The sequence below is a fragment of the Corapipo altera genome, unplaced genomic scaffold, assembly GCF_003945725.1.
Source record: "Corapipo altera isolate COAL_440 unplaced genomic scaffold, ASM394572v1 71, whole genome shotgun sequence".
Classification (NCBI taxonomy): Eukaryota; Metazoa; Chordata; class Aves; order Passeriformes; family Pipridae; genus Corapipo; species Corapipo altera.
Genome location: NW_020884916.1, coordinates 1,008,638 through 1,035,367, shown reverse-complemented (window position 1 = coordinate 1,035,367; position 26,730 = coordinate 1,008,638). Strand labels below are relative to the sequence as shown.

The window sequence follows — 26,730 nt, the reverse complement described above, 5'->3', positions numbered from 1 at the left end:
CGGGGCCGTGCTGCCCTGCCTGCTCTCCCACCACCCTCCTCCCGGGGCTCAAACATCAGCTCGAGCCCTTATTTGTTTTCACATGCTTCTAAGTAAGTTAAGCTAATTATTAACTCAGCGGGACGGATTCACTTTTAATTGCGGCGTTGCTATGGAGCGCGTGGCACCGCGGCGGAGCAGCGTGTGCGCAGCAGCATGTGCCAGAGCATCGTGCCACACGCTCTCCTCGCCCTCTGTGGCCACGGCGTGGCTGAGTCCAAGCCCTGGGAGTGCCTGGAGTGTGTAAGGACACCCCAAGCCCACCTTTACACCTGGGCAAGTGTGTGTGCCCAGGGCGAGTGATGTGCCCACAAACGCGGGGGCTGCTGTTGCACACGTGAGGCTCACCCAACTTCACCAGCCTGCCTGAAACTTCAACCAGAGCTGCACCCCAGTGTGGCAGAGGTGCAGGGAGGTGGAGGAAGGTCCCTCTTTCCGTGCCGTGGCTCCAGTGCCTGCCCGGAGTGCAGGGGCTCTGCCTGACCCGGGTTCTCAGCCCGCGGTCAGGGCTGGCTCGCTCACTCTTCCCCTCCCTTTGTGTCTCCAGAAAATAGGTTTTTTATTACTTCTTATGGAGGTTTGTACATATCGGACGTGCAGAAGGAAGATGCCTTGTCCACCTACAGGTGTATCACCAAGCACAAGTACAGCGGGGAGACGCGACAGAGCAACGGAGCCCGGCTCTCTGTCTCAGGTGAGCACGTGGTGCTGGCAATGTGGGCAAGAGGGGGGGGATCCTGTGCCCGGGAGGGGGTCCTGTGCCCAGGAGGGGGTCCAGCCCTACCTGAAACCTGCTCCCCTGCCTGCCTACGGCAGTGCCATTCTCCCATGACGCGCAGGGAGCAATGGCACTGCCACCTCGGGTCCCTGCAGCGAGGGGACATCCCAGTGTGGGGGGGTGTGAAGTCCGGTCGGGGCCGCACGGGGGGTTCACGCTGCCTCACCCGTGCCCCCCGACCGCAGCCCCGCCGTGCTGGGCGGCGGCAGCGCCGCGTCACCGCGGGCGCGGGGCGATGGGGCGCGAGGCGATGCGCTGTGACAGCCCGCGATGTGAGCAGCCTGACGCGATGTGACGAACATGCAAGCGATACTGCGGCGGAGGCAGTGCAGTCCAGAGTGCCGGGTGTCTCGGGGCGCTCCCGGCTCCGCTCACTGCCCAAATTACTCCGCTCGGGAGGGAGGGAGTTCGCCCGACTCGCAGCCGCGCTCGGTGCTCTGCCATGTGCTTTTTCCATCCTCGGGTGCACAGGTGGCAGCTCCCACACCGGCTCCTTGAATTAACCCCTCATAGGGTTAATTCCTATGAGGAATTCCCAGATAGGGAAGGGGTCTGGGATGGCCAGGTCCTTGCCTCTTAGAGACCCAAGGGCCCTGTGTCCTGTCCGTTCCAGTCCTGCCACGCATCCCAGCAGTGCATGGGCATCGCTGGGTGTGTCATCCCCAGTCCATGCTCTTCGATCTGGCCCTGTCCCCTCCTGGTCGCTGTCATTATTTACACGTCACGGCGTTTTACTTCTGCTTGGGAGTAATGAAAGAGGTTTCTTTCCCCTGGAATTTAATTTCACGCCTGAGACTTAGTGATTAATTTTCTCCTTTCCCAGCTGCCTGATGGGCCCTTTTGCTTGTAAATTTTGAAATGTGCCACAGAATTTGTGTATTTTGCACCAATTAGGTGTCACCTTGAGTAATTCCTCCGGTGCTGAGTTTATTCCTCCCATCAGCTAGTAAGATGTGTTTTCCCTCCCACCTCTCCCGCAAGCCTGTTGTCCTGGCTGCTGAAAGCTGTGCTGGACAAGTGGGACAGGGCACCCTATGCTCAGCAAGGATGTGGCTGGCATCCTGCACTCCTGCCAGCTCGTGGGGATGGGGAGAGCCAACCTCTCAGGGATGATGCTGATAGGGCACGATGCTACCGGTGTCACCGTGGCAGAGGGGAGACACCTCTGCTCCTCTTCGCGGGGTGAGCCCAATTCCTCTCTGATCCCAGACCCAGCAGAGTCCATCCCCACGATGCTAGACAGCTTCCAGTCCAGGGAGGTGAAGGCTGGCCGGCTGGTGGAGCTGCCCTGCATCGCCTCGGGCTACCCCAACCCGGCCGTGCGGTGGATCAAGGACGGGCGGCCGCTCCCCCCCGACAGCCGCTGGACCAAGCGCATCACGGGCCTGACCATCAGCGACCTGCGCGTGGAGGACAGCGGGACCTACATCTGCGAGGTGACCAACACCTTCGGCTCCGCAGAGGTCACGGGGACCCTCACGGTCATAGGTGAGAGCGGGTGGGGAGGAGCGGGGCGTGGGGGGCTTGGTCCTGCTGCCTTCTGAAGCATAAACCCTTTGTCAATTCGAAGCCTTAAAGGTTTTATGCAGCTGTGTAAATAACAAGCCTTGTATTTTGGTGTGGTGTGTCGCGTGCTGGATGCCAGTGTCTTGCACGTGTCCAATGTGTTGGGTGACTCTGTGCTTTGCTTTGTTGATTTACATAAAATTTGTGTTGATTTACATAAAATAAGCTCTAGCCAAACAGTAAATACCATCTGGGCAGGCCAAGTATTTATCACGTGCTGTTTTCCCTGGGGTTCCTCCTGTCACCGGGATCCTGGCAGTACCAGAGCCACTGTGCCTGCCTTACCTGGAGCAGCAGTGGTGAGCACAGGATGTCCCCAGCTCAGCACTGTCCCCATCACACTGACCACAGCTTCTTCCAGTCATCCTGCCACCTCCCCAGAGTACCCCTGCTGGGTGCCTGGGGCTCATGTTAAAAGCAGGGGCTGTCAGCAGCGAGGATGGCGGCAGGGCCACCTGCCTCATTGTGCGGTGACATTTTACGCATAGCCAGGCTGGCGCTTCCAGGGCAGGGAAAGCAGGGAGAGCACAGTAGGGATGAGCTGCCCCCCGCGGCACTGCCAACGCCTCACTGCTCTCCCTCTCTCACAGACCCTCTGCGTGTGACCCTCACACCAAAGAAGCTCAAAACAGGCATCGGCAGCACCGTCATCCTCTCTTGTGCCCTCAGCGGGTCCCCCGAGTACGTCATCCGCTGGTACCGCAACACGGACCTGGTGGCGGTGGATGACTACATCTCCATCCGGGGCATCAGCAACGAGACCCTCCTCATCACGGCCGCCCAGAAGAGCCACTCTGGGGCCTACCAGTGCTTCGCCACCCGCAAGTCCCAGACGGCACAGGACTTCTCCATCATCACGCTGGAGGGTGAGCTGGCTCCCTGGGGTGGGGGCTTTTTCCTCTGCCCCTCTCTGAGGGGACACTGGATCCTTTGTGTGCATCTGGGGGGCAGTGAGACCTGCTGGGGTGGGGGTCCTGGGGTCAGGCTGCTCCCAGCCTGCTCGGTGGGCTCTGTGTGCTGTCAGCAGGGACATAGCATGACCAGGACAGGGAAGGACCAAAATAAATGTTGACTTGCCATCCCCAGTCCCTGGGCCAAGGCACCTCCATTCACCAGACAACCCTCCCTGATCCGGAGTGTTTGGATAAGGGATGGGCTGTGCCAAGGGAGCTGTCCCCTCGAGCCAGTGTCTGTATCAACCTGTACATCCCCTCACTCCTCTCAGCATCTCTGTGACAGGGATGCTGGTGTGTCGCTGGCTGGGCTCCTCTCCTGGCTGAACCGGGGCTCCCGCTCCAGGTGGGAGCTCAACACCGTCCCGTCAGTGGGTGACTGCTGCTGCCTGTGGCTGCCACTCGCTGACCCCCGTCCCGCTGGGTGCCCCCCAGATGGGACCCCCCGCATCGTCTCCTCCTTCAGCGAGAAGGTGGTCAACCCCGGGGAGCAGTTCTCCCTGATGTGTGCCGCCAAGGGGGCCCCGCCGCCGACCGTCACCTGGGCGCTGGACGACGAGCCCATCCCGCGGGACAGCGGGCACCGCTCCAACCAGTACACCATGTCGGACGGCACCACCGTGAGCCACATGAACGTGACCAGCCCGCAGATCAAGGACGGCGGCGTGTACCGGTGCACCGCGCGGAACTCGGTGGGCAGCGCCGAATACCAAGCGCGAATAAACGTAAGAGGTGCCTGTCTACTTTTAAATATCAGAATAGGACTTTTACTGGGCTTTTGGTTTTGTTCTGTTCCCCAGCTGGTCGTTCCTCGTCGCCTCTCCCTCCTCTTCCCAGCCATGTGGGTCTCCCTGGCTACCCCAACCTCATTCCCTGAGTCTCCCCCCTTGCTCCTGCCCCACTCACTCACACACCTGCCCTTGGGGTTGAGACTCTCCAATGCTTAAAGCAGGGAGTTTACCAAAGTGGAAAGCAATTCCAGAGTCTTGAAGAGCTGGAGCTTGAATTTGGAGGGGCCAAAGTGCAGCACTCTCCCCACTGGTGTTCACTCTCATCCCCCAAGCCACTACCTTGAGGTCTGCACAGGGTGGGCAGACACCTCCCAAGGGACCCCATGCACAGAGAAGGTGGTGATGGGCACAGAAGTGTCCCAGGCCCCCTGTGCTCTCCCAACCATCTCCCATTCCCAAGAGGAGCCCGACTCCCTGGCAGCCACCGCGCCCGCCGGCACAGGGATCTCCATGACAAACGATGATGAGGCAGCACGTGAAATCGTGGAAAATGAGCTTTGATTTGTCATGTCTGTATTTTCTTTGTCTGCTAAAAACCATGGCCGCGTTAATCACCGTGTTATTACGGCTGGAGCGTGTTGCTCGGTGCGTTCCGGGGAGCGCTCTCAGGCACGGGGTATGGTGTAAACCCCTGCCCATTAATAATCCCCAATTAAAGCTCCCGGGCTTACAGGTGGGAGCGAGACAAGATAAGGGAGCATTTATTTGTCTGCTGAGAACGAGGGTTGAAGGGCTGTGTTTGTCTGTGTCTCAGGTTTGAAATGGATCTAGTGGCTTTTTGGCTGGGATCCCAGGAGAGTCGGAATTTTGCTGCTGTTTACTGCTGAATTTGGAGCAAGTTCATCCCTCAGCCGTGAGAAGCCAGAGCAGCGTTTTCAATGTGGATGTTCCCTTGTCTCCCTTTCTTCCCCTCTCTCAGCTCTTGATGGGCTGTCACTAGATAAGATTCAGGTTTCTTTTTCCCTGGCACGGAGCATGTCCCTCAGACAGGCCCAAGACATGGTTACAGAGTGAGATGCTAATTCCTTTTTTCCTGCTCCTTCCCTTAATATGTGGTAGAATGAGAAACACCGTCCCTCAGCTGATCCTGAGTGTCTGTTAAGCTGTTATCCTGCTACGCCCTCAGGACAAGGAGTCAAGACAGGGTTAATCTTTAGATTACTTTGCTATTTTATGCAGCGGCTGGGAGAACAATGTAATTATCGATGCATGAAACCTCTCATTTACAGGCTCACCTGCAGCATTCTCGTGGTCCTTAGGCAGCACCAGAGCCAGCCAAAAACTGGTGGCTGTCAGGCTTTTCAGTGATACCCAGGCTGGCAATGAGGGGCTCAGAAAGGTGGGGTTTAGAGGAGGTGAAGTACGTGTGCCAGTGGAAGTCAGGTTCCCGTAGCAGCTCTTGACAAGGATGTTTGGCAAGAGGCAGCTTCCTTCTGGGAGAGACAGAGAGGGGCTGTGATAGTGGGGGAGTGCTCCCCATCTCTCCCACAGCTCCCATGACTGAGGGTGCTGCCAGAGGAGCCAGGTGGAAGTGTGCTTGCTGGGTGGCCACAGTGCCCGTTGCAGAAACACACCACACTTCACACACCATCCAGCCTCCTCTGATGGGCAGTGGTGGTGTGTGCAAGCTCAACTTCCCCAGCACTAGGGTTGTACCTGCAAAACCGGGGTGGGATCTGCTGTTTGAAGTGAGGCTGTGACCCAGGAGCACATCCCTGTTTGCAGGTGTGTGCGAGTAGCTGTAGCTGGAGGTTGCAGCCGATGAGCGGCTTTCCCCACACGCGCTGAGAGGAGCCCGTGCCGGCTCCTCACCCAAACCAGGCTGGCTCCCAAATGCTCTGGTTACCTCCTCTGCCTGTGAAGCTCGCTCCGAAATAGCAGCAGATCTGCATGCAAGCAAACCGCCCTTCGGAATTAACCTAGCCTGCCTCTTCCTTCCTCCCAAATATGTAGGTCCCCCGAGCATCCGAGCCATGAAGAACATAACAGCGGTAGCGGGTAGGGACACTTTCATCAACTGCAGGGTGATCGGGTACCCCTATTACTCCATCAAGTGGTACAAGGACTCTTTGCTGCTGCCCGATAACCACCGCCAAGTGGTCTTTGAGAACGGGACTCTGAAGCTGATGGACGTCCAGAAAGGCATGGATGAAGGAGAGTACCTGTGCAGCGTGCTGATCCAGCCCCAGCTCTCCATCAGCCAGAGCGTCCACGTCACCGTCAAAGGTAAGCAGCTGGACAGGCTTTCCCTGGGTGGGGTGGAGAACTCAGCCAGGTTGCGTTGGGGATGTCCCTGCGGCGGGATGGAGGCAGAGGAGCATCACACAGGGAACTCCATGGCTAGGTGGTGGCTGTGCTCCGTAGTCACTGGGGATGGGAGCCCTCAGGAAATGGCTCAGCTCCTGCCGGAGCGGCTACCTGGTCCTGCCTGCTCTCCGGCAGCTGCCCCGAGCCACACCGTATCCATTTCCCCTTACAAGTGATGGAGCAAGGATTTATGGTGTAAACATAACGTATTAAAACATCTAACCTTTGCTTGGATCACCTTCACCAATGTTTTTCTGTGTGTGCTAGCTTTTAAAAAAATAATACTCTCGGTCTTCCGAGTGCACAGAACATCTTAAAAGCTTCTCCAGGCCATCAATTATTCAGCCCCATTGAGGGAGCTATCAGTCCTAATGAATTGAGCCGGATGCATTCCCTCCCAGTGACTGGCTGAGATTGCGCTGGGAGCGCGCGGTGCTCCCGTATCTCCGTCCTCAGAGTTGTCGGGTCGTCTCTGCCCGTCGCCAGCTCGGTGTTTGCAGTAAATCATTTAGACAAACACAGCAGCACTGGGGACAGAGCAGGCCAATTGTCGTCCTCCCTCTCGCCCAGTGGGGTATCCGTGGACTGGATTTACTCTGATCCCGCTCCCTCCCCTCCCAGCCACCATTTTCTTATTAGGAATCAGGTTAGGGAGGGAGTGCATCAAGCTGATTAGAGATGCTGCCACTTGATTAGCTAACGCTCTTCTCCAAGGCTTTCCAAAGGGAAGGGCAGGCTGTGGATAACCTGTCTAAGGGCAGTGTGAGGAGGTCTTCTTGCCCCTTGGGTCTGCAGGGCATGGCCAGCCCTGCTTTCCTCACCTTATTTAAATCCCTGTCTATGTGGAGCCTCAGGGCTTGAAAAGAGGCCAGAGATGCTGGTCTTGTCTTGGGACAACTGGGACGGGCAAGGCTGGTGCGGGGAGAGCATCTGGGGATGTGTGTGCACAGCCCAATAATGGGATTCGCTGGGAGGGGCCGTCGGAGGGTGCAGGATGCTCAAGTTCAGCTGAGGATCTGTGTATTCTGGGAAGCAGCTGCTAGTGAACCCTTCCCAGTCTGGATTTCCTGCCTCGCTTGGTGGCTGGTGATGGGCTGAGGAAGGTGGGCGGGTGGCAGCACGGTGAGGGCCAGTGGCACGCTGCTCATCCAGGGCCAGACATCTTCACTCCGGCTGCTGGAGATTTACACCCAACCCTGCTGGCTGGATTCCTCATTTCCTCCGGCCATGGCATAAAAGGCCTGTGGAAAAGACTGGCAAAGCCCTAGAAGACAGTCAGGGAGTGAATAAACATAACTGCATGGAGTGAGGACTGTGGGATGCTGTGGAACACCGTAAAGCTTTTATGGCCACAAGTGCCTGGCGACGACGTGAAGTGCCACCAGTGAGTTATGCAGGTCCTTCTGAGCACACAGCAATAAAAGCTTTATAAGTCCCTCCAGCACCACTCCCTGTGAGAATGGGGATGTGCAGGCAGCCCCCAGCCCTGTTTGTGAGGCATTGCCCCCATCTCTTGTTGAGGAAGCTCCTGCCCAGGTGTAGCTGCTGCTGCTTCTCTGGGGGGCCCCAGGGCCCCCAGGTTCCAGCTTCAAACCTCCCTGCTCCTCAGGGTTTTTTAGCTCGGGGGTGCTGCTGGGGCCTCTCCCCTGCGCTTCCCCAGCAGCACAATCCAGCATCCAGCCTCTCCTACAAGGAGAGCTCCTTCTTCCTGCAGACGTCTTTGAAGGTTTTAATTAATCCCATGTGGGTTTGGTGCTGTCCTGGGGCTCTCGCACGGCTCTGCTCAGGTGGCTGTGGTGATTTGGGGAGCGTGGTGCTGACACCAGCCCTGCATCAGTGCCAGCACCATGGGGTGATGCTTCACCTCATGGGAAGGCTGAGGCTGTTTGCTGGGGTCCCCTATGGACCTGAGCTGCTGGGATGGGCTCTGCGTTGGCACTGCGGGCAGGGAGACCCTGGCACGGTACTCTGGGCTGTGGCAACCTCCTGTGGCAGCCACATGAGAGCCTGGAAGCCCTGGAGAAAGGACAGTCACAGCGGGAAGTGATCTGGGAAGGAAAGGAGAGTTGTGAGTTCTGTTTGTGGAAAGCTGGAGCAGGGAGAGCTCGGTCTGAGGGAGCCTGTCCTTTTCCTGGTGCTCAGCAGCAACCAGAAGGGCACGTTCAGAGAGGCGCGGATCCACAAGCCCATCCCCGCTCTGCAATAGACTGCAGTGCATTCCCAATTAATTATTCATTAATTATGGAAAACAGGCAGCACTGGCTCCATGGCTCCGGCAGCTCGAGCCACGTCTCTGTAGCCAGTGAAGGAGCAGGCAAGCCCTGCCTGTACTTGCCTGTACCTGCCTGCCTGGTGGCAGCAGCTCACGCCTGGGGAACAGTGACAGCCCCTGCTTGCCCCCTGCTCAGGGACCAGGCAGTGGTGCTGAGGCTGGGCACGGTGGGGGAGGTGGGAGCCCAGGGGTGTGCAGGGGGTACAGGGAGCTGCCCCCGTGCCTCTACGAGAGGGCAGCTCCCTTCTGCCAAAAGGACAATTGGCAGCCTGCTAATTTAATTATGGAGACTGCGGAAAGAGGAGCTCGTCTACCAGGTGCTGAGCCTTGTTAAGCTAATTGTCTCCCTCTCTCCACTTTCTTCCCCCTCCCACATTGCCAGAGATGCTGCGGTTGCCTAATTAAGTTATCAGAAAGATAATGGCTGGTTCTGAATCCGGTGCCTTTAAGAAAAGCATCCATCTAATAATGGCTTTTCTGCGAGCAGATAAATGCTGAGGTGGAATTTCGGTTGGCACGTGCTGGGGGCGGCCAGGGCTTTCCCCACTGCAGGGTCTGCTCTGCTCTGGAGGCTGGTGTTTCTCCATCCTGCTCTCAGCAGGGTGATCCTGCCAGGTGGGAGAAGTCTTCCTGCTGTTCTGTGCTCAGCCGCACCTTCTGCTCTCCCCTGGCCACGTTCCTGGTGGAATCAAAAGCCTGCCTTAGTTTCTGGGCGGCTGCTTCTCCAGGGACAGCATCTCCCCCAAGCCCTGATGCAACCCATCCCTGCTGGAGAAAGGTTTTCCTGGGATGGGCTCTCCAGCATTTTCTGCCTCTCCCCTCAACAGTCCCTCCACTGATCCAGCCCTTCGAGTTCCCACCAGCCTCCATCGGGCAGCTCCTCTACATCCCCTGCGTGGTCTCCTCCGGGGACATGCCCATCCACATCACCTGGAGGAAAGACGGGCACGTCATCCTCTCCGGCTCCGGAGTCACCATCGAGAGCAAGGAGTTCATGAGCTCCCTGCAGATCTCCAGCGTCTCCCTCAAGCACAACGGCAACTACACCTGCATCGCCAGCAACGACGCGGCCACCGTCAGCCGGGAGCGGCAGCTCATCGTGCGGGGTGAGCACCACGGGACCACCCTGGGGGTCTCAGGAGGGTGGGCAGCGAGGGAGGGAAGCACAGTGGGGAGCAGGGAGAAGCTGGGAGGCTGCTCTGTAGGCGCAGAAGAGGGTGGGAGGGTGAGGAGCAGAGTTAAGCCCCCCGTGCAGGAGGGAGCTATAGGGATCTGATGGGGGTTTTGCTACAGTGACCATCTTTTCCTCTCAAATTCCTCAGTGCCTCCTCGTTTTGTTGTCCAACCCAACAACCAGGATGGCATTTATGGTAAAGCCGGGGTGCTGAACTGCTCTGTTGACGGATACCCCCCTCCAAAAGTCATGTGGAAACACGCTAAAGGTAGGGATGGGTCACGTGGCAGTGTGTAGGGACATCGGGGCGGGCTGGGGAGAGTCCCTTCAGCGTGGCCACCCCAGCTCTGAGCCTCACGAGCGCTCCTCTGCCTCAGCTGAGCTCTGTGTCTTTGTGTCCCCTCCTAGGGAGCGGCAACCCCCAGCAGTACCACCCCATCCCCCTCACGGGCCGCATCCAGATCCTGCCCAACAGCTCCCTGCTCATCCGCCACGTGCTGGAGGAGGACATCGGCTACTACCTGTGCCAGGCCAGCAACGGCGTGGGCACAGACATCAGCAAGTCCATGTTTCTCACCGTCAAGAGTAAGTACCTGGGGCCGTGCCGTGGGGGTGATGGGGGTGGCTGTGGCTGTGGGACCTGTGGTGGCCAGCAGAGCCTGTTCTGGTGCAGCCCCCTCCTCCTTTCCGAGGGTTCCTGCTGCACCAGCCGCGCTCCGGCCTTGGCTCCGCGCAACCCCGCGATCGATGCGCAGGGCATGGGAGGGCATTGATTCCTCCCCTCCAGGGACCCGCTTCCCTTTTGGTATTAAACACACTTTGTCTTTAATAAAACCAAGCAATCAATCTACATCAGACAGGAGGAAAGGAAGTAGCTGGGCTACTTTGACAGGGATGGGCTGGGAAGTGTTGTTAGACACCGTGTTTGAACCGCGTGTGTTATTGGATTGCTCTCCCGTTGCTACCAGCAGAATGGATAATTGCCAGCTCTGTGTTAGTTAGTGGTTGTTGCTGCTGCGAGCATTCCAACCTCCAAAAGGAGGTGGTGGAGGGCGTCTGGCTTGTTCCTGTATGTCTCTGAGAGAGGCTGGGGTCGGGGCTGGGCTCAGCAGGGCTGAGCTCTGCCCTGCCCACGCCAGGGGGGCTGAAGCAGTAAGTCCTCTGGCTGCTGGCCCCATGCCAGAGTGGATGGAGGCTGCAGGTGGAGCTGTGGGAGCCACCACCACCCTGGCTGTCCCCTGGGCGGGGTGTTTTGGGTAGAGGGGATGTGCAGCCCTCTCTGGGCCCCATCGTGTCCTGGCTGAGGTCTCTGGGATAAGGAGAAAGTGACTCTGGCTCAGGCAGCTCCTTTCCTGCCTCCCCCTCCCCAGCCAGGCACTTTCTTTCCTGGCATTGGCAGCCGTTTCTCTCAGGGGCTTCTCCCCTCCCCACCCAACCTCTGCCTTCCCGGGTTCCTTCTCCCCTCCCTGTCAGCTGTTTAATTTATCCCGCCGACTGATGAATCAAAACGAGCGACTTCAAACAAGGCACTTCAATGAGGTGCAGGTACAAAGTCGAGGCGATTAATCCCGAGTGAACGTGCCGAAGTCTGGGAGCCCGAACTGGTGCCGTGTCCCTGCTATCTGCCGTAATTGCATCCCAGGACAGGTTGCTTGCTGACTTGAATAGCACATAACCTTATTATGCGTGTGCTTTTGCATCTCCCGGAGCCCTTGCCGCCTTTGAAAAGGTTCGGATGAATAGGTAGACAAAGCGCCACAGCCAATTAAGCATTAGATGGGCTCTTTGTTTTGTTTCATTTTGGGGTTTTTGTTTGTTTAGTGAAATGTCAGTCCAATTAAAGGGAGATCAGCGCTGGCTTTTCCTGAAAGTCAGGCCACTGCGGACAGAGTTAAATGAGAGTTAATCAGAGCCCAAACAAAGCACACAGGCGGTCAGCAGGGGAGAGGGGAGTGCTGCAGGCAGCCAACATCGCACATCCCCTTCCCTGGGCTCCAGGGGCGAGTCAGGTAACACACTGGACAGTGTGTGCCATCCTGGCTGAGTGCCCGCGGACTTGGCAGTGCCAGGAGGAGCTGGACGCTGCTTTTGTCAGGGAATGGGCAAGGAAAGCCACCGGATTTTCTGGCATGGGGATGTCACCCGTAGGGCTGGGGCTTTGCTGTCCCTGGTTGCTACCACACCATGGTAGCCTGTCCTTCCCTGTTCTGGGGAAGAACTCAGCAGCACCCAGCCGGGAGCACGCAGAGTGGAAGGTGGGGAATGCTGGAGGATGGGAGCCTGTGCCCAAGGGGACAGCAGGGTGGGCTGGGCTCAGGTGAGGGGACTGCCAGCCGTGATAAATGCCATTTAGCACATGGCTGCACACCTGCCCGGGTACTGAGAGCAGAACGTGTGGGATGGGGACGGTCACGTCCTCGGGGGGTCCTGCTGGCTGTGCCAGAGCACTGGGCAGTGCTTGCTGGGGTGGGGGCTCCTCTGCCTGGTCCTCACCTCGATGCCGGGGGTCCAGCTGGCGGGCAGGGAGAGGGACCACTGCCTGTGTGTCACGGCACAGCCCCGTTTGGAGTTCGCTGCCGTGCGGCACGAGCATAACTGATTGCTTCCATGCAATTTGAATTAATCTCATGCTTCAGGTGAAACTCAGCTAATCAGTGTAGAAAGGAAGCTGAGACGGGTGCAATCAAATTAACATCACAGAGCGGGCTCCAAACAAGAAAGAGGGGGGCGAGGGAGGCAGGCACAGCCGTTGTCACCCTTGTCACTGTTCTCATTCAGTTGTCACCAGCGCGCTGTGAAGCAGCTCGTGCCCCAGCCTGGCGTGGGACAGCAGAGCGTGCTGGTGGCTGTTGTCTCCCTTTGTTCCCAGGCTTATCTCTGCCCAACCAGTAGGACCAGCCTTTAGCTTGTTAACAAGGCCCGTGGGCACAGGGGAGCGGCTGGGCGGGCTGGGCACCAGGAGGATGGGTGGGCACAGAAGACATGAGCTCTCCTCAAGGGAGGCCTGTCTGCCAGAGTGCTGACTGGGGCTGTGACTGGTGCTCTGATGGGCAGGAACCATTACTGATGTCCCTGGCCAGCCCTGGAGGTCCTGTGGCCAGTCCCAAGCAATGCTGTCCCTCTGCAAGTGGCAGAGCTGCTCCAGGGCAGGCGTCGGTACCGATCTGCAAGCAGTGCTGCCCCTGTGCCCTGATCTGTGCTGTCCTAACAGCTGCCTGGGGTTTTCTTTGGGTTGGTTGTGCTGTTTTCCTGCTCTGGACGGCATGCTGCTCTCCTGGGACCCCAGCAATTGAGAGAAGTTGATATGTTTACATCCAAGGAGCTGCTTTTAATCAAACATCAATAAGTGCATTTCAGTGAAGCAGAGCCTGAAACGGAGCTCGTCTCCCGGGGCTGCTGCCTCCACAGCTGCCACAGCCCTGCTGGGCTGTCCTGCCCCTTTGGCACCTGCAGTCCTGCACACCCTCTGTGACCCACAGGCCTCCAGCCTGGGCTGGATCAGGGCTGTGCTCCTGCTTGCCAAATGGTTTTCCAATGGTTTTCCATGACAGGAACTGGGGACAGCAGGCAGGAGCCCGGTGAGAGCTGCCATAGTGCCAAAACTGGGTGCTGAGACCCTAATCCAGGTGTGTGTGTGCCCTTGTGTTACGCTGTGCACGGTCAGCCCTGGTTTGGCATAGGTGCAAGAGCCCCCATCTGTCCCTGAGCTCTGTCTTCATCCTGGTGGGATGTGGAATGCTGGGGTTTGGTCAGTGCTTCCCATGCCTGTCCCTGGTGGATCTCTGACTGCAGGCAGATGGAGCTGGGGTAGGAGGGGCAGCTGGGGATGGGACAGGGCAGAGTTAGGAGAAGTTTTGGTCTGTTTCTTGTAACCCTTGGTTTCCCGTGGTCCAGACTGCAGTGCCCCAACATCCCTGCTCTTTTTCTGTTTGCCATCCCCCCTGTGCCAGCTTGTGGGAGGCTGTGCTTCCCTCGGGGCAGGATTGCCACAGGTGCTGCCAGCAGGCCCCAGGCTGGGCATGGTGCTGTCCTGCACCCCACAAACCATGGCAGCTCCAGAGGAAAGGTTTCCTTCGCTGTTAATTGAATTACATTGCCACAGAAAGCCGAGAAGTCGTAGCTCATTAGAGCCTCTTGTGTCCCATTAGAACAGTGTGTGTTGCCTTTGCGGATTGTCATTATCATACATTACTGCGGGACTCAGCACTGCTGTTTGTTTATGCATTACATTTTTTTCTGCTTACCCAGGCTGCCCTCAGTCCCCCAGCCCGTTCCTCCCGTGTGGTGCCTGCCACAGCCAGCCCACTGCATGGCACCGGGGTGGCATGAGGTCTTGGCTCTTGTAGCAGGGAAGAGCCTGGCTGGGGATCAGTACAGCATGCTCACAGCAAGGATCAACCATCCCTGCACCCACTGCTAGAGCAGCACTGGGTGCTGCACGCTGGGTGGGTGCTGACCTTGGCACAGGGTGTCCCCACCATCCCTCTTTGCATATTGGGATGGCTATGGATAAAAAAAAAAATCATCTCTGGCATCTGCAATGCAAAGGCGGCCTTGCTGATAGGGAATCACACTCTGTATTCTGCCCAGGTTTATACGAGTGAATTATGCAAATCCATGATGGAAAACATTCTTCCTCTCATCCTCGGGAGTGTAAAACCTTAGTCAATAATTCATACCCGCACGTCTCAGACTGGAGGCTTTCTCTTCATTATAGTGTGCGCCTGGTTATTTGTCTTTCACGTTTTATTGTCTACCCCGGTGTAATGCTATGCATTATAAAATTTATCTGCTTCATTATTTTATGATCCTGAGCTGTATAATGCAGCGAGACGGTTCCGCTTTGGGCTGCGTGGCCTCTTGGTGAGACCCGCATCCGCCGCCTCCCCGGCGGGGTCTGTGGGCTCTGCCGGGGCCGGGCAACCACAGGTGGCACCTGGTCATGCCCTGGGCACACGGGTGACCCTCTGCCTCCCCCCAGTCCCAGCCATGATCACCTCCCACCCCAACACCACCATCGCCATCAAGGGGCAGACCAAGGAGCTGAACTGCACGGCCAGGGGCGAGCGGCCCATCATCATCCGCTGGGAGAAGGGCGACACCGTCATCGACCCCGACCGCAACATGCGCTACGCCATCACCACCAAGGACAACGGCGACGAGGTCATCTCCACCCTCAAGGTGAGAATTGGGGGTCCTGCGCCTGCCCGGGGCTGCTGGGGGTCCTGCTGGGTGGTGGAGGGAGGCAGATGACACAGAGGGGTGCGCAGTGAGTGTGTCGCTGGCCCTGGGTGGGTGCTGGGGAGGCTGGCGCTGAGGGTGGGCTCCCTGGCTGGAAAAACTGAGCCCAGCGGGGTGGGATGGTGGGAATCCCGCTGGAGGGGTTGTGACTCTCAACAGTGGCACAGTGGTGGGAGCAGGCAGTGATGGCAGGGGGAGGCAGGGGCACGGTGCTCACTGGAGCCCAGTCGGAATTGACTCCTCTCCCTGAAACATTTGCAGTTGAAACCAGCCGACCGTGGGGACTCCGTCTTCTTCTCCTGCCATGCCATCAACTCCTACGGCGAGGACAGAGGCTTGATCCAGCTCACCGTCCAAGGTACATAATCCCCCATAAGTGAGCCCTGAGGCCCAAAACCTTGCTGCGAGGGTCCCCCCGCTCCTGGAGGGCCTCTCTCCCTGTGTCCCTAACCTGCCCCTGTGTCCCCAAGAGCCCCCTGACCCACCGGAGCTGGAGATCCGCGAGGTGAAAGCCCGGAGTATGAATTTGCGATGGACGCAGCGGTTTGACGGCAACAGCATCATCACGGGGTTCGATATCGAGTACAAGAACAAGTCAGGTAGGTGACAGTGACGTCCCCTCCCTGTGCCACAGCGGGGCTGAGGGCTGTGTCCTGGGACTGGGCTGTGCAGGCAGGTGTGGGGCTGCCCCACCGGCACCTCCAAGGGAATACTCTGCATCCCAGTTCCTTTGATGAAGAAAGGAGAGAGCAGCATTAATGAAATATGGTAATTTCTGTTGGATGGGAGCATTTGAAAGGGAATATTAAAAGAGACAATATTTGTGAAAAGTTGGAACCCCAGATGCACAACGGCGAGAGAGGGAAAGCAGCACATCTCCAAGGGGGACAAAAGCTGGAGGTGCTTGGGGACCTCACCTGCCTGAGCACGGCCCCCTCGCCGAGGGATTCAGGTGCTGACCCTCCCGTCTTGCTCCACTGCTCTTCCAGATTCCTGGGATTTTAAGCAGTCCACGCGCAACATCTCCCCGACCATCAACCAGGCGAACATCGTGGACCTGCACCCCGCCTCCGTGTACAGCATCCGCATGTACTCCTTCAACAAGATCGGGCGCAGCGAGCCCAGCAAGGAGCTCACCATCAGCACGGAGGAAGCAGGTGCCAGTCCCGGCTCAGGCTCTGGGGACAGCGGGCAGGGGTGGCCAGGGGCAGCCTTGGGTGAAGCAAGCTGGCTGGGACACAGCTCTCCTAAAGCCAAGTGTTTTCCTGGTGAGGAGGCTCCTTTCCCTGATGCTTCTCAACGTGCTCTTTTGGGTTTGTTTCTCCGCAGCTCCCGATGGCCCTCCGATGGATGTCACCTTGCAGCCCATGACATCTCAGAGCATCCAGGTCACCTGGAAGGTGAGTGAGGCCAACATGGCTTTCCCTGGCCACAGGCGCTCGGGCAGCTCTCCCATCTTGTCCTGGGACTCAGCATGTCATCAACACTATGGGAGTCAGGAAGGATTTCCCAGGAAAAATGAAAACCCAAAGGCTGGACGTACAGTTCGCATGAGGCCCTTATTAATCCTGTTTTATAACAAGCTCGTTATCTCATAGGGTGTCCATGGGGGGCCATGGGGGAGAGAGGATAAATATGTAAAAACTGAGATGCCGGGTTGCAAAGTGTTTGAGCAGAGATCGATAAAACTTAGAATCGGATTTATTTTTCCAAAGCTGCCTAATGAAAAATAAAATTGATTATAAAGTTAGGACTTGGGAATGAACTGCTAAGTCAATAAATTTAGGGTTTCAGCTTCTCCCCCCTCCCCTTAAGCACTGAAAAACAGATTAATGGAAAGTAAGATTCACTTGAAAGATAAGTCACTTCGTTTTAGGAGTATTTCAGCAAGATGGATCGCCCTGGCTTTGTAACATAAATTTGCAATCAACCCTATTGATTTCTTAATGCTTCAGAGAAATATTGTTAAGATTGATCTCAGTGTGGCCTCTAAGGCTGCCAGACTTGGGGTTTTCCCTCCTCCTGCTGAGCTGTTCCAGTTGGGGACTGGTGTTGTCTGGGCACATCCCACTGCCCAGGCCAGCACTTCTTGGTGTCTCCAAGGACCCACAGGACATTTTTTATCCCTATTTTGCCACTCAGTGTATGCACCCAAGTGCTGTGAGGAGAGGAAACAACTTAGTAGCATTGAGAAAAGCCACTGGGGAGAAGTGGTCGGGCTGCAGAGCCCCACAAGCCTCCTGACCCCGTAGCCCTGCGTGACACCGCTCTCCATCCCACCCTCCTCGTTCCTCAGGCCCCAAAGAAGGAGCTGCAGAACGGGGTGATCCGTGGCTACCAGATCGGGTACCGGGAGAACAGCCCGGGCAGCAACGGGCAGTACAGCATCGTGGAGATGAAGGCCACGGGCGACAGCGAGGTCTACACGCTGGACAACCTGAAGAAGTTTGCGCAGTACGGGGTGGTGGTGCAGGCGTTCAACCGCGCGGGCACGGGGCCCTCGTCCAGCGAGATCAATGCCACCACGCTGGAGGACGGTAAGGCTGCCCCTGTGACCAAAGCAGGCAGTTTTCCTGCTCCCCAGTGACTGGGGGATCCTTGGTCACTCCCTACCCCACCCCAAGCAAGTCTAGGGGGTGGCTGCCACCAGCAGCACCAGCTGTGTGCACCCTCACAGCAACCTGGGAAGGAGCTGGGAGCACCAAGATGTCAGGACACCCCTGGCACAGGATTTCTGGCATGATTAGAGGGATGCAAGGTGAATTTAGGCATTGCCAAAGTGCCGGGCAGGTTACCATCTGGGACACGTGGCCGATGGCCTCAGTCTCTTTAAAAACAATGAGAAAAAAGTTTTGCAGTGCGTTTGCTCAGCAGTTTTTCATACTTAATTAAGGCTCTCGTTAGCCTGTCAAACCACAATCGTTTCCTGGCTGCATTAGCACTCCTCCCGGGGTATTCAAGGGCCCCTGTTTTAGCAATAGTGTCTTTTCCATAATTATATTACCTTCATTTCGTTCAAACGGACTATCTGTATTAGTTTATTATACTCTGTCCCTAATTACATGGTGCTTATATTTTTGCACCTAAGTAATATGAAACAATAATCATTTTCAAAGAGGATCGTTACGGTGATGTATTATCATTTAAATGCTCATAAAAATTAGAGTTACCTCTTACGGGGCAATGGGATCTAATTACCTCATATCCAGCCAGCTCTCCTGCTCTTCCCTCCCTGGGAAGCCCAGCCAGTCCCAGTGGACTGACTCCTTGTCACCATGAGCACGTGTGGTCAGTGGTCCAGGAGGAGCAAAACTGCATGTTAGAGGCAGAGCACTGCTGGGCAGGACCGGCTCAGGGGGAGACAGAAGAGCAGCAGGATGGGGTCCCATGGGGGTGCATGGGACACGGCTCCCTTAGCCTGGCATCTCCATCCTCCTGCTGATTGTCCTCCCTGTCCATCCTCTCCCCAGTTCCCAGCCAGCCCCCCGAGAACGTGCGGGCCATCTCCATCACCTCGGACGTGGCCGTGATCTCGTGGTCGGAGCCCCCGCGCAGCACCCTCAACGGGGTGCTCAAGGGGTACCGGGTCATCTTCTGGTCCCTCTACATGGACGGAGGTGAGCGCTCGTGGGGAGAAGGTGACGGGGGGACCCGGGTGGGTGGTGGCCGGGGGCTGATGGGCCCTGTCTCCCTGCAGAGTGGGGCGAGATGCAGAACATCACGACCACACGGGAGCGAGTGGAGCTGCGGGGCATGGAGAAGTTCACCAACTACAGCGTGCAGGTGCTGGCCTACACCCAGGCAGGCGACGGCGTGCGCAGCAGCGTGCTCTACATCCAGACCAAGGAGGACAGTAAGTGGCACTGCCACTCCCTCGTGCCACAGCAGCACCTTGTGCTGCTGCACTGGAGTGGCTACAGGGGCGCGGAGGGAACCCCCCGTGTGCAGCCAGGGGCAGGGCATTTCCCTTTCCCTTTTTTTTTTTCATTTTCCTTAAGTGTGGATATTTAAATATTTACACCCCGCCTGCCCTACTTTAATGCCATTAACTCGGTAGCAGAGCGTTCCTGGGCCTGTGTCCTGCGAAGCAGCACCAGATGCTGGGAGGGAGGCGCAGCTGGGCAGGGCACAGCTGACAGATTAAGGAGATGGCCATTAAAAGCCAATCATGATTTCTAAACCAGAGCTTGGACTGCAATTAACCCTCCTGCCTCAGGCTCACATGGGGACCAGAGCCACCCATGAAGAGGTGTCCCACAGGCAGACCTGTCCCTGCTTGTATGTGCCCAGTGCTGGTGTGACTGCAGTGTGTGGTTGGGATGCTGTCGCCCCTCTGAGCTGGGCAGAGACCTTGGAGACTTCCAGGCACCGGCTCTGTCACACTCTCCCTCCTCAGTTCCAGGTCCCCCGGCTGGCATCAAGGCTGTCCCATCCTCAGCCAGCAGCGTGGTGGTGTCCTGGCTGCCCCCAGCCAAGCCCAACGGCATCATTCGGAAATACACCATCTTCTGCTCCAGCCCCGGCTCGGGGCAGCCGGTACGTGATGGGGATGGGGGTGAGATGGGAATCACCACCGTGTGCCAGGGAATGCTGAGCTGTCCAAGCAGGAGCAGGAGGGAGGGCTGATGCCAGGCAGTAGCAAAGGCCCCTTGGGGAGGTCCATGTGCTGCAGAGTTGTCCAAGGACATCCATGGACACCCATCATCAGGACATGGTCCCATTGTCAGTCTGTTCCCATCCTCCAGCATCTTCCCTGCTCAGCACTCACTCCAGAGGGGGAAACATGCCAGCAGCTGACCAAAAATGAAATAGAAATCCAACCTGGTCCCATCCCTCCTTGGTGAGGGAGAGGTTGATGGGAGGTCTGCAGACTAGTGCTTATCAAAAGCTCCTTCTCAAACTCATTTCACTATCTGAGCCTCTGGTTTCCAGGGCAACATAATCTTTTCATCAAAGCAACTGGTAAAACCGCTGGGATCCGATATTGTTTTCTTGGCATCTTGTCAAAACTGTCATTTGGGTAAAAAAAAAATTATGTATACTATGCAATATTCATATAGGTGTGTCCACTTTGGGGCACATTTACAGCCATGGGCCCTGCAAGGGCACACGTGTGTGCAGACAAGGAACGTGCAGGTCCCTGTGTGGTCATACATGTAAATACCACATCCATACCATGCCAGAGGGGTCGTGGAGCCCCCATCCCTGTCCAGTGCCAGCACGGTGGGGTGACTCGATGCTGTGCAGGGCAGCATTTCCCCATGTGGTGCACTCGGAGCAGGGTGACTTTGGCCCTGATGTGATAGGGACTGGCCCTGGCACTTGCACACAACCAGACCTCTCAGGAGGACCACAGTGGGGTTGGGACAGTCACTGTGGGTGATGCAAGAGGTGACCCCACATGCGTTTTGGGGATCCCTTGGCCTCTCACTGTGACCACAGCAGGTTTGAGGCAGGCTGGTGAGGGGTTGCCCCCACACTGGCCCCCGCCGCAGCTTGGCGGGTGTCAGGGAAGCATCCTTCCCTTTCCCGGGAACAAACCATGCCGTCGCAGCCATCTGTTCCTCGGGCTCCAGCCCGGGCTCCCTGGAGGAATCACGACACCAGCCGGCTCACACTGGCATTGAGGAACACGGAGCAGAGCTGAGCTGCTGCTCGGGAGCAAACCCAGAGCACGGCAGCGAGTGGTGGGAGAGATGGGGTGAGGGTCTCACCGAGGCTGCACATCTTCCCGTCCCCCTCCCCACAGGCCCCCAGCGAGTACGAGACCAGCCCCGACCAGCTGTTCTACCGCATCGCCCACCTGAACCGCGGGCAGCAGTACCTGCTCTGGGTGGCCGCCGTCACCTCTGCCGGCCGCGGCAACATCAGCGAGAAGGTCACCATCGAGCCCGCGGGGAAAGGTACGGCGGGGCTGCCAGGCTGGGGGGTCACACCCCTGTCCCTGCCCCAAGGGGTGCTGTGGCAGCCCCACAGCTGGTGGGACGGGATGGCTGGGGGTGACCCCAGGGCAGAGGAGGTGTGGCATGGGTGGCCTCGGCTCTCGCCATGTGCCATGGGGTCTGTGAATGGGGTCTGTCTCCCACAAGGCTGACCCCCTCCTTGTCCCCAAGCCCCTGCCAAGATCATCTCCTTTGGAGGCACCGTCACCACGCCGTGGATGAAGGACGTGAGGCTGCCGTGCAACTCTGTTGGGGAGCCAGTGCCTGCCATCAAGTGGACCAAGGACAGGTACTGAGGGGGCTGCCGGGGGCCAATGCCAGCTGCTCTGCCCTTGCTGTGTCACATATGGCTGATGCACCCTCTCCCCTCCCGGCAGCGAGGACTCTGCCATCCCCGTGACGGTGGACGGGCATCGCCTGATCCAGGCCAACGGCACCCTGGTGCTGCGCTCGGTGAAGGCCGAGGACTCTGGCTACTACACCTGCACCGCCACCAACACCTGGGGCTTCGACACCATCATCATCAACCTGCTGGTGCAAGGTGAGGGTTCCCAGCCCCGTGTCAGGGAGCAGGTGCCCTGCACGGACCTGCTCCGTCCCTGCGCTGTCGCTGCCCAGCGCTCAGTGGGTGAAGCACCTCGGGGTCTGTCCTGCACGAGGGGCTCGTGCTGGCCCAGGGCTGAGTGGGAGGTCTTGTTGGCACTTTTGGGGAGCACAGTTTATGGTACTTTGTGTGTGTGAGGTGCTCACGGGCTTTCCCTCCTCCTTAGTGCCCCCGGACCAGCCCCGCCTGACTGTCTCCAAGACCTCGGCATCGTCCATCACACTGGCCTGGATCCCCGGGGACAACGGGGGCAGCTCCATCCGAGGTAGGGCTGCTGTGAGCAATGGGGCTGGTGCCAGCACCTCATCCCAGAGCCATGGGTGCCTCTGCTGCTGGGAGCTGAGGCTCGTGGAACATATTTTTATGCCTTTCGTGCCTTTCAGGCACACCCCTGCACGCTGTGCCACATTTTTGTCTCTGTGCCCCAGTTTCCCCCTCTCCAAAATGCTCCAGAGTAAGGTTGATGCTTCTGAGCTCATAGCAGGGCCTTCCAGCCCTGAGGAGGGGATTGTGAGGTGTTTTGGACAAGGTGCAGGGTCTGAGGTAGCTAAGGAAGGGCACATCATTAAGTGCTCAGGTGCTGGTGGCCACAGTGCTGCTCCGTATCTCCTGGCAACTCTGAACCCACTAGGACATGAATTGTCCCCTGTCCCTGCCAGGCTGAGGATTTCAGGAGGGCTCCAGGAGCATCCCTGCTTTCCCAAGCCTCCTTTCTGCTCTGATTCATCTCATGAATTATACGTCGAAACAGCTGCACACGGAGGGGGGAGCGAGGAAGGAGACCTCGCTTACAATTAATTAAAAGCATGAAAGTAATTACAAGCAAATCTCCCCAGCCAGCAGCCTTTCACTCCAGCGGACTCTGTTGATAAATTTGGTTATAATTGGATTAGAAATATTAAAAACATGCTGCATGTACAAAATAAATAAATAACTGGTGGCAGGCACCAGGGTGCCAGGCACCGTGGGTGGTGTGGGAGTGTCAGGGCTGGTGTTGACACCACTGGGAATCATGTGCCCACAGACCTGGGAAGGTCCAGGTATTACCATCCATAGGGAAGCCTTGGTGCTGGGGAGGTGCAAGAAATGTCCCTTCCCTTGGCACTGCTTTGCCCAAACTGGAGCTGGTGGTTCACAGAGCACCTTCACGTGGGTCCTTTGGCATCACCACACCAGTACCCAGGTGGTGTCGGCACCAGAGTGGTCCTGCAGGCTCTGCATTGTGTGGCTCGTGACACACAGAGCAAGGCAGAAAGCCTACCCTTCTCTGTTATCTTTATTTGAGAATTGGCAAAATATCCTGCACCACGAAAGCTTGGTCAGCAGCTGGGACAGCAGGGTTTTGCTGTCGGGGGCACCAGTGCCCTCAGTGCCGTGTCCCTCCTCCCCAGCTCCCTGTGCCTCTCCCTGAGCAGCCCAGCCCAGCCATCTTCAGGCTTGTTGGTGGCAGCGTAACAGGTTTGCTCATCTAGGACACAGTGTGCTTCCTAATACTCTTCATCACGGGAGAGGAGGCGGCGTGCAATGACAGAAGCAACTTCCCTGCAGCTTCCCGAGGGAGCCAGTTAATTCCGGCTTTCCCTTTATAGCCTCACACCAGTCAATCACAGAGTGCACTCCCCTGTGGAAGCAAGCAATGGGACCATGCTGGTGGCACTGGGGGTGGGCCATGTGTGACTGGGGCCCTCTGGCAGAGCACTCAAGAGGTGCCAGGGGTGCCCACACTCCTCTTGTCCCATGTGGTGGGCAGAGCAGGCGCTTGTGAGCACACAGTGGTGCACAAATCGGTGTGTAGTGGGTGCCCTGGTGCTGCTGGGCTGCGTTGGATTTTGGAACTGGGTGTGTGCCAAGGTGGGAGGGGGTACCCAAAGGCTCTGTGCCAGCCATAACCCCTTCCTCTCGCCCTCACCCCTGTGCCTGGGGGTGACCCTCTGCCCTTGCTCCCAAAGGCTTTGTGCTCCAGTACTCGGTGGACAACAGCGAGGAGTGGAAGGACGTGTTCATCAGCTCCTCCGAGCGCTCCTTCAAGCTGGAGAGCCTCAAGTGTGGCACGTGGTACAAGGTGAAGCTGGCGGCCAAGAACAGCGTCGGGGCTGGACGCATCAGCGAGATCATCGAGGCCAAGACCCACGGCAGAGGTGAGCCAGCCCTGCAGTGTCCCTGGGGGGGACAGGGTGGTCCCCTCCCCGCCACGGCCCTCCTGACAGCCCCTCTCCCGCAGAGCCCTCCTTCAGCAAGGACCAGCACCTCTTCACCCACATCAACTCCACGCACGCCAGGCTGAACCTGCAGGGCTGGAGCAGCGGGGGCTGCCCCATCACCGCCATCGTCCTGGAGTACCGGCCCAAGGGCAACTGGGTGTGGCAGAGCCTCCGCACCAACAGCTCGGGCGAGGTTTTCCTCACGGAGCTGCGCGAGGCCACGTGGTACGAGCTGCGCATGAAGGCCTGTAACAGCGCCGGCTGCGGCAACGAGACCACGCAGTTCGCCACGCTGGACTACGACGGCAGTGAGTGTGGGGGGACAGGGCGGGGGGCACGCTGCTGGGGGGGCCCGGGGTGCTGATCGCCCACCCGCCCACGCTCTGCCCTAGGCACCATCCCCCCGATCAAGTCTGCCCAGGGGGAGGGCGATGATGTGAAGAAGCTCTTCACCATCGCCTGCCCCGTGATCCTGGCCACGCTGGGAGTGGCCCTGCTCTTCATCATCCGCAAGAAGAGGAAGGAGAAGCGGCTGAAGAGGCTCCGAGGTGAGATGGGGCTCAGAGGCTCAGCGCACAGGACCAGGCTGTGTTCCTGGACAGCCTTGCTGTGCCCTAAACATCTCCCTTAAAAAAAAAAACCCTTGTTTTTTATGTCTCTTGCACAGATGCCAAGAGTTTGGCTGAAATGCTGATCAGGTGGGTCTCAGAGCTGCCTGTGGCTGGTGCTGGGTGGGGAAGCAGGGAATGCTTCATGTCGAGGACTGGTCCTGGATGCTTTTAAGCCCAGGTTCAGCCCTGTCTAGTTCAGACCTTCCTGAGCTCAGGCTTGCGAAGGTTGTTGGTGCCCCTGTAGCACAGCAGCCTGTTGTTTCTGGCTGCTCCTGCTTGCTGGAGGGTCCTGGCACCCACCCCAGAGCTTGCCTGGGCAGAGCTGAGCCCTGGGTGGGCTGGCTGATGGCAATGCCCAGCCTGTCCTAGGCTGGAGCCGCCGGGGCTGTCTCCGGTAATGGCCGGGTCTGCGTCCCCTCTTACCTCACAGCAAGAATAACCGCAGCTTTGACACGCCGGTGAAGGGGCCCCCGCAGGGCCCCCGACTGCACATCGACATCCCACGGGTGCAGCTCCTCATCGAGGACAAGGAAGGCATCAAACAGCTGGGTAAGCATAGAGCAAATCTCCCATCCCTTTGTGCCCCCGAGTGCCAGGGGAATCCCATGGATGGGCTGAGTGTGGGCCAGCAGGCACCTACAGCGAGCTCCTGGCCAGAGAAAGGTCTGAGCTCCAGCTTCTTCCCACAGGGGATGACAAAGCCACGATCCCTGTGACGGACACGGAGTTCAGTCAGGCAGTGAACCCCCAGAGCTTCTGCACGGGTGTCTCGCTGCATCACCCTGCTCTGATCCAGAACACGGGGCCCCTCATCGACATGTCGGACATCCGCCCCGGCACCAGTGAGTGGTGGCAGTGCTGTGGGTGGGTGTGCTGGGAGCAGCACGGGGGGCTGTCCTGTAGACCCCTGTCCCCCAGCAGTGACCATGCCCAAAAGCAGCTGCTGGTAAGGCAGAAGTTGCGGGCAGTGCTCCAGGGAGATGAGATGGGACGGCATCCTGGCTGTTTGTGGGAGGGACCCACCGTGACCGTGTCACCTTCGTGCCTTAGACCCTGTGTCGAGGAAGAGCGTGAAGTCTGCGCACAGCACCCGCAACCGCTACTCCAGCCAGTGGACCCTCACCAAGTGCCAGGCGTCCACCCCGGCACGGACCCTCACCTCGGACTGGAGGACAGTGGGCTCCCAGCACGGCATCACGGTCACCGAGAGTGACAGCTACAGTGCCAGCCTCTCGCAGGACACAGGTGGGCCAGCACTGCCCAGAGGCTCCCTGGCACTGCTGCCAGTGCCTGTTTGGGGTGCACAGGTTCACTGGCCATGACCACAAACTGTGAGGTCAGGGCGAGTGCAGAAGTAGAACTCGGTCAGTGGGATCATGAAACCACAATTTGGTGGCTCTGAGCAACCAGACCAGTGCCCAGCTCTGGGAACAGATAGAATCATAGAATCCTGGAGTGGTTTGGGTTGGAGGGGACTTTTAAGATCATCCTCTTCCATCTCCAGCCATGGCAGTGACACCTTCCACTAGACCAGGTTGCTCCACACCCTGTCCAACCTGGCCTTGCGGATGGCCGGGTGTATGTCAGCAGGGACAGCCTGGGCACTCCCGTGATGACAGTGACATGGAGAAAGGCACTCCCAGGGCAGGAAAAACTCCCAGGTAGGTGACACATCCTCTCCCCCACAGACAAGGGTCGGAACAGCATGGTGTCCACCGAGAGCGCCTCGTCGACCTACGAGGAGCTGGCGCGCGCCTACGAGCACGCCAAGCTGGAGGAGCAGCTGCAGCACGCCAAGTTCGAGATCACCGAGTGCTTCATCTCCGACAGCTCCTCCGACCAGATGACCACGGGCACGACGGACAACGCCGACAGCATGACCTCCATGAGCACCCCGTCCGAGCCCGGCATCTGCCGCTTCACCGCCTCCCCCCCCAAGCCCCAGGACAGCGAGCGCGGCAAGAGCGTGGCCGTGCCCATCCCACACCGCGCCAGCAAGAGTATGTACAGCTCCTGCCCGGCCCCAGCCGTGCCCCAGGGCTGTCCCACCACCCCAGGAGCCCTTCCCATTCTTTTATTCCTTTGTGTTCTTAGTATTTCTTCCCACTCTTTAATATTCTTTCTCAATTGCTTAATATGTTTCCCCATTTCTTCTGGTATTCCTTTCAATTCCTTAGTACTCCTTTCAATTCCTTAGTACTCCTTTCAATTCCTTAATATTCCCTTCAATTCCTTAATATTCCCTTCAATT

At 57.9% G+C, this 26,730-nt stretch overlaps 1 protein-coding gene across 3 annotated transcripts in view; it reads left to right on the top strand.

The window, feature by feature from the left end:
• DSCAML1 (DS cell adhesion molecule like 1) overlaps positions 1-26,730 on the top strand; it is a 100,991-nt gene that overhangs the window by 69,251 nt on the left and 5,010 nt on the right. Inside the window, exons 4-32 of one of the 3 annotated variants that reach the window (XM_027655384.1) lie at positions 587-733; positions 2,027-2,305; positions 2,974-3,249; positions 3,772-4,068; positions 6,081-6,353; positions 9,534-9,812; positions 10,029-10,148; positions 10,289-10,465; positions 14,862-15,061; positions 15,383-15,479; positions 15,592-15,720; positions 16,111-16,278; positions 16,451-16,521; positions 17,418-17,658; positions 18,592-18,738; positions 18,819-18,974; positions 19,518-19,657; positions 20,871-21,024; positions 21,235-21,352; positions 21,441-21,604; positions 21,834-21,932; positions 23,617-23,805; positions 23,889-24,176; positions 24,261-24,416; positions 24,536-24,566; positions 24,925-25,028; positions 25,169-25,321; positions 25,530-25,724; positions 26,168-26,479. In XM_027655384.1, coding sequence (XP_027511185.1) covers positions 587-733; positions 2,027-2,305; positions 2,974-3,249; positions 3,772-4,068; positions 6,081-6,353; positions 9,534-9,812; positions 10,029-10,148; positions 10,289-10,465; positions 14,862-15,061; positions 15,383-15,479; positions 15,592-15,720; positions 16,111-16,278; positions 16,451-16,521; positions 17,418-17,658; positions 18,592-18,738; positions 18,819-18,974; positions 19,518-19,657; positions 20,871-21,024; positions 21,235-21,352; positions 21,441-21,604; positions 21,834-21,932; positions 23,617-23,805; positions 23,889-24,176; positions 24,261-24,416; positions 24,536-24,566; positions 24,925-25,028; positions 25,169-25,321; positions 25,530-25,724; positions 26,168-26,479 — 5,160 coding nt within the window. Of the gene's footprint in view, positions 1-586; positions 734-2,026; positions 2,306-2,973; positions 3,250-3,771; positions 4,069-6,080; positions 6,354-9,533; positions 9,813-10,028; positions 10,149-10,288; positions 10,466-14,861; positions 15,062-15,382; positions 15,480-15,591; positions 15,721-16,110; positions 16,279-16,450; positions 16,522-17,417; positions 17,659-18,591; positions 18,739-18,818; positions 18,975-19,517; positions 19,658-20,870; positions 21,025-21,234; positions 21,353-21,440; positions 21,605-21,833; positions 21,933-23,616; positions 23,806-23,888; positions 24,177-24,260; positions 24,417-24,535; positions 24,567-24,909; positions 25,029-25,168; positions 25,322-25,529; positions 25,725-26,167; positions 26,480-26,730 lie in introns of those variants that run through there. The other 2 variants (XM_027655383.1, XM_027655385.1) reach the window with 2 other exon arrangements.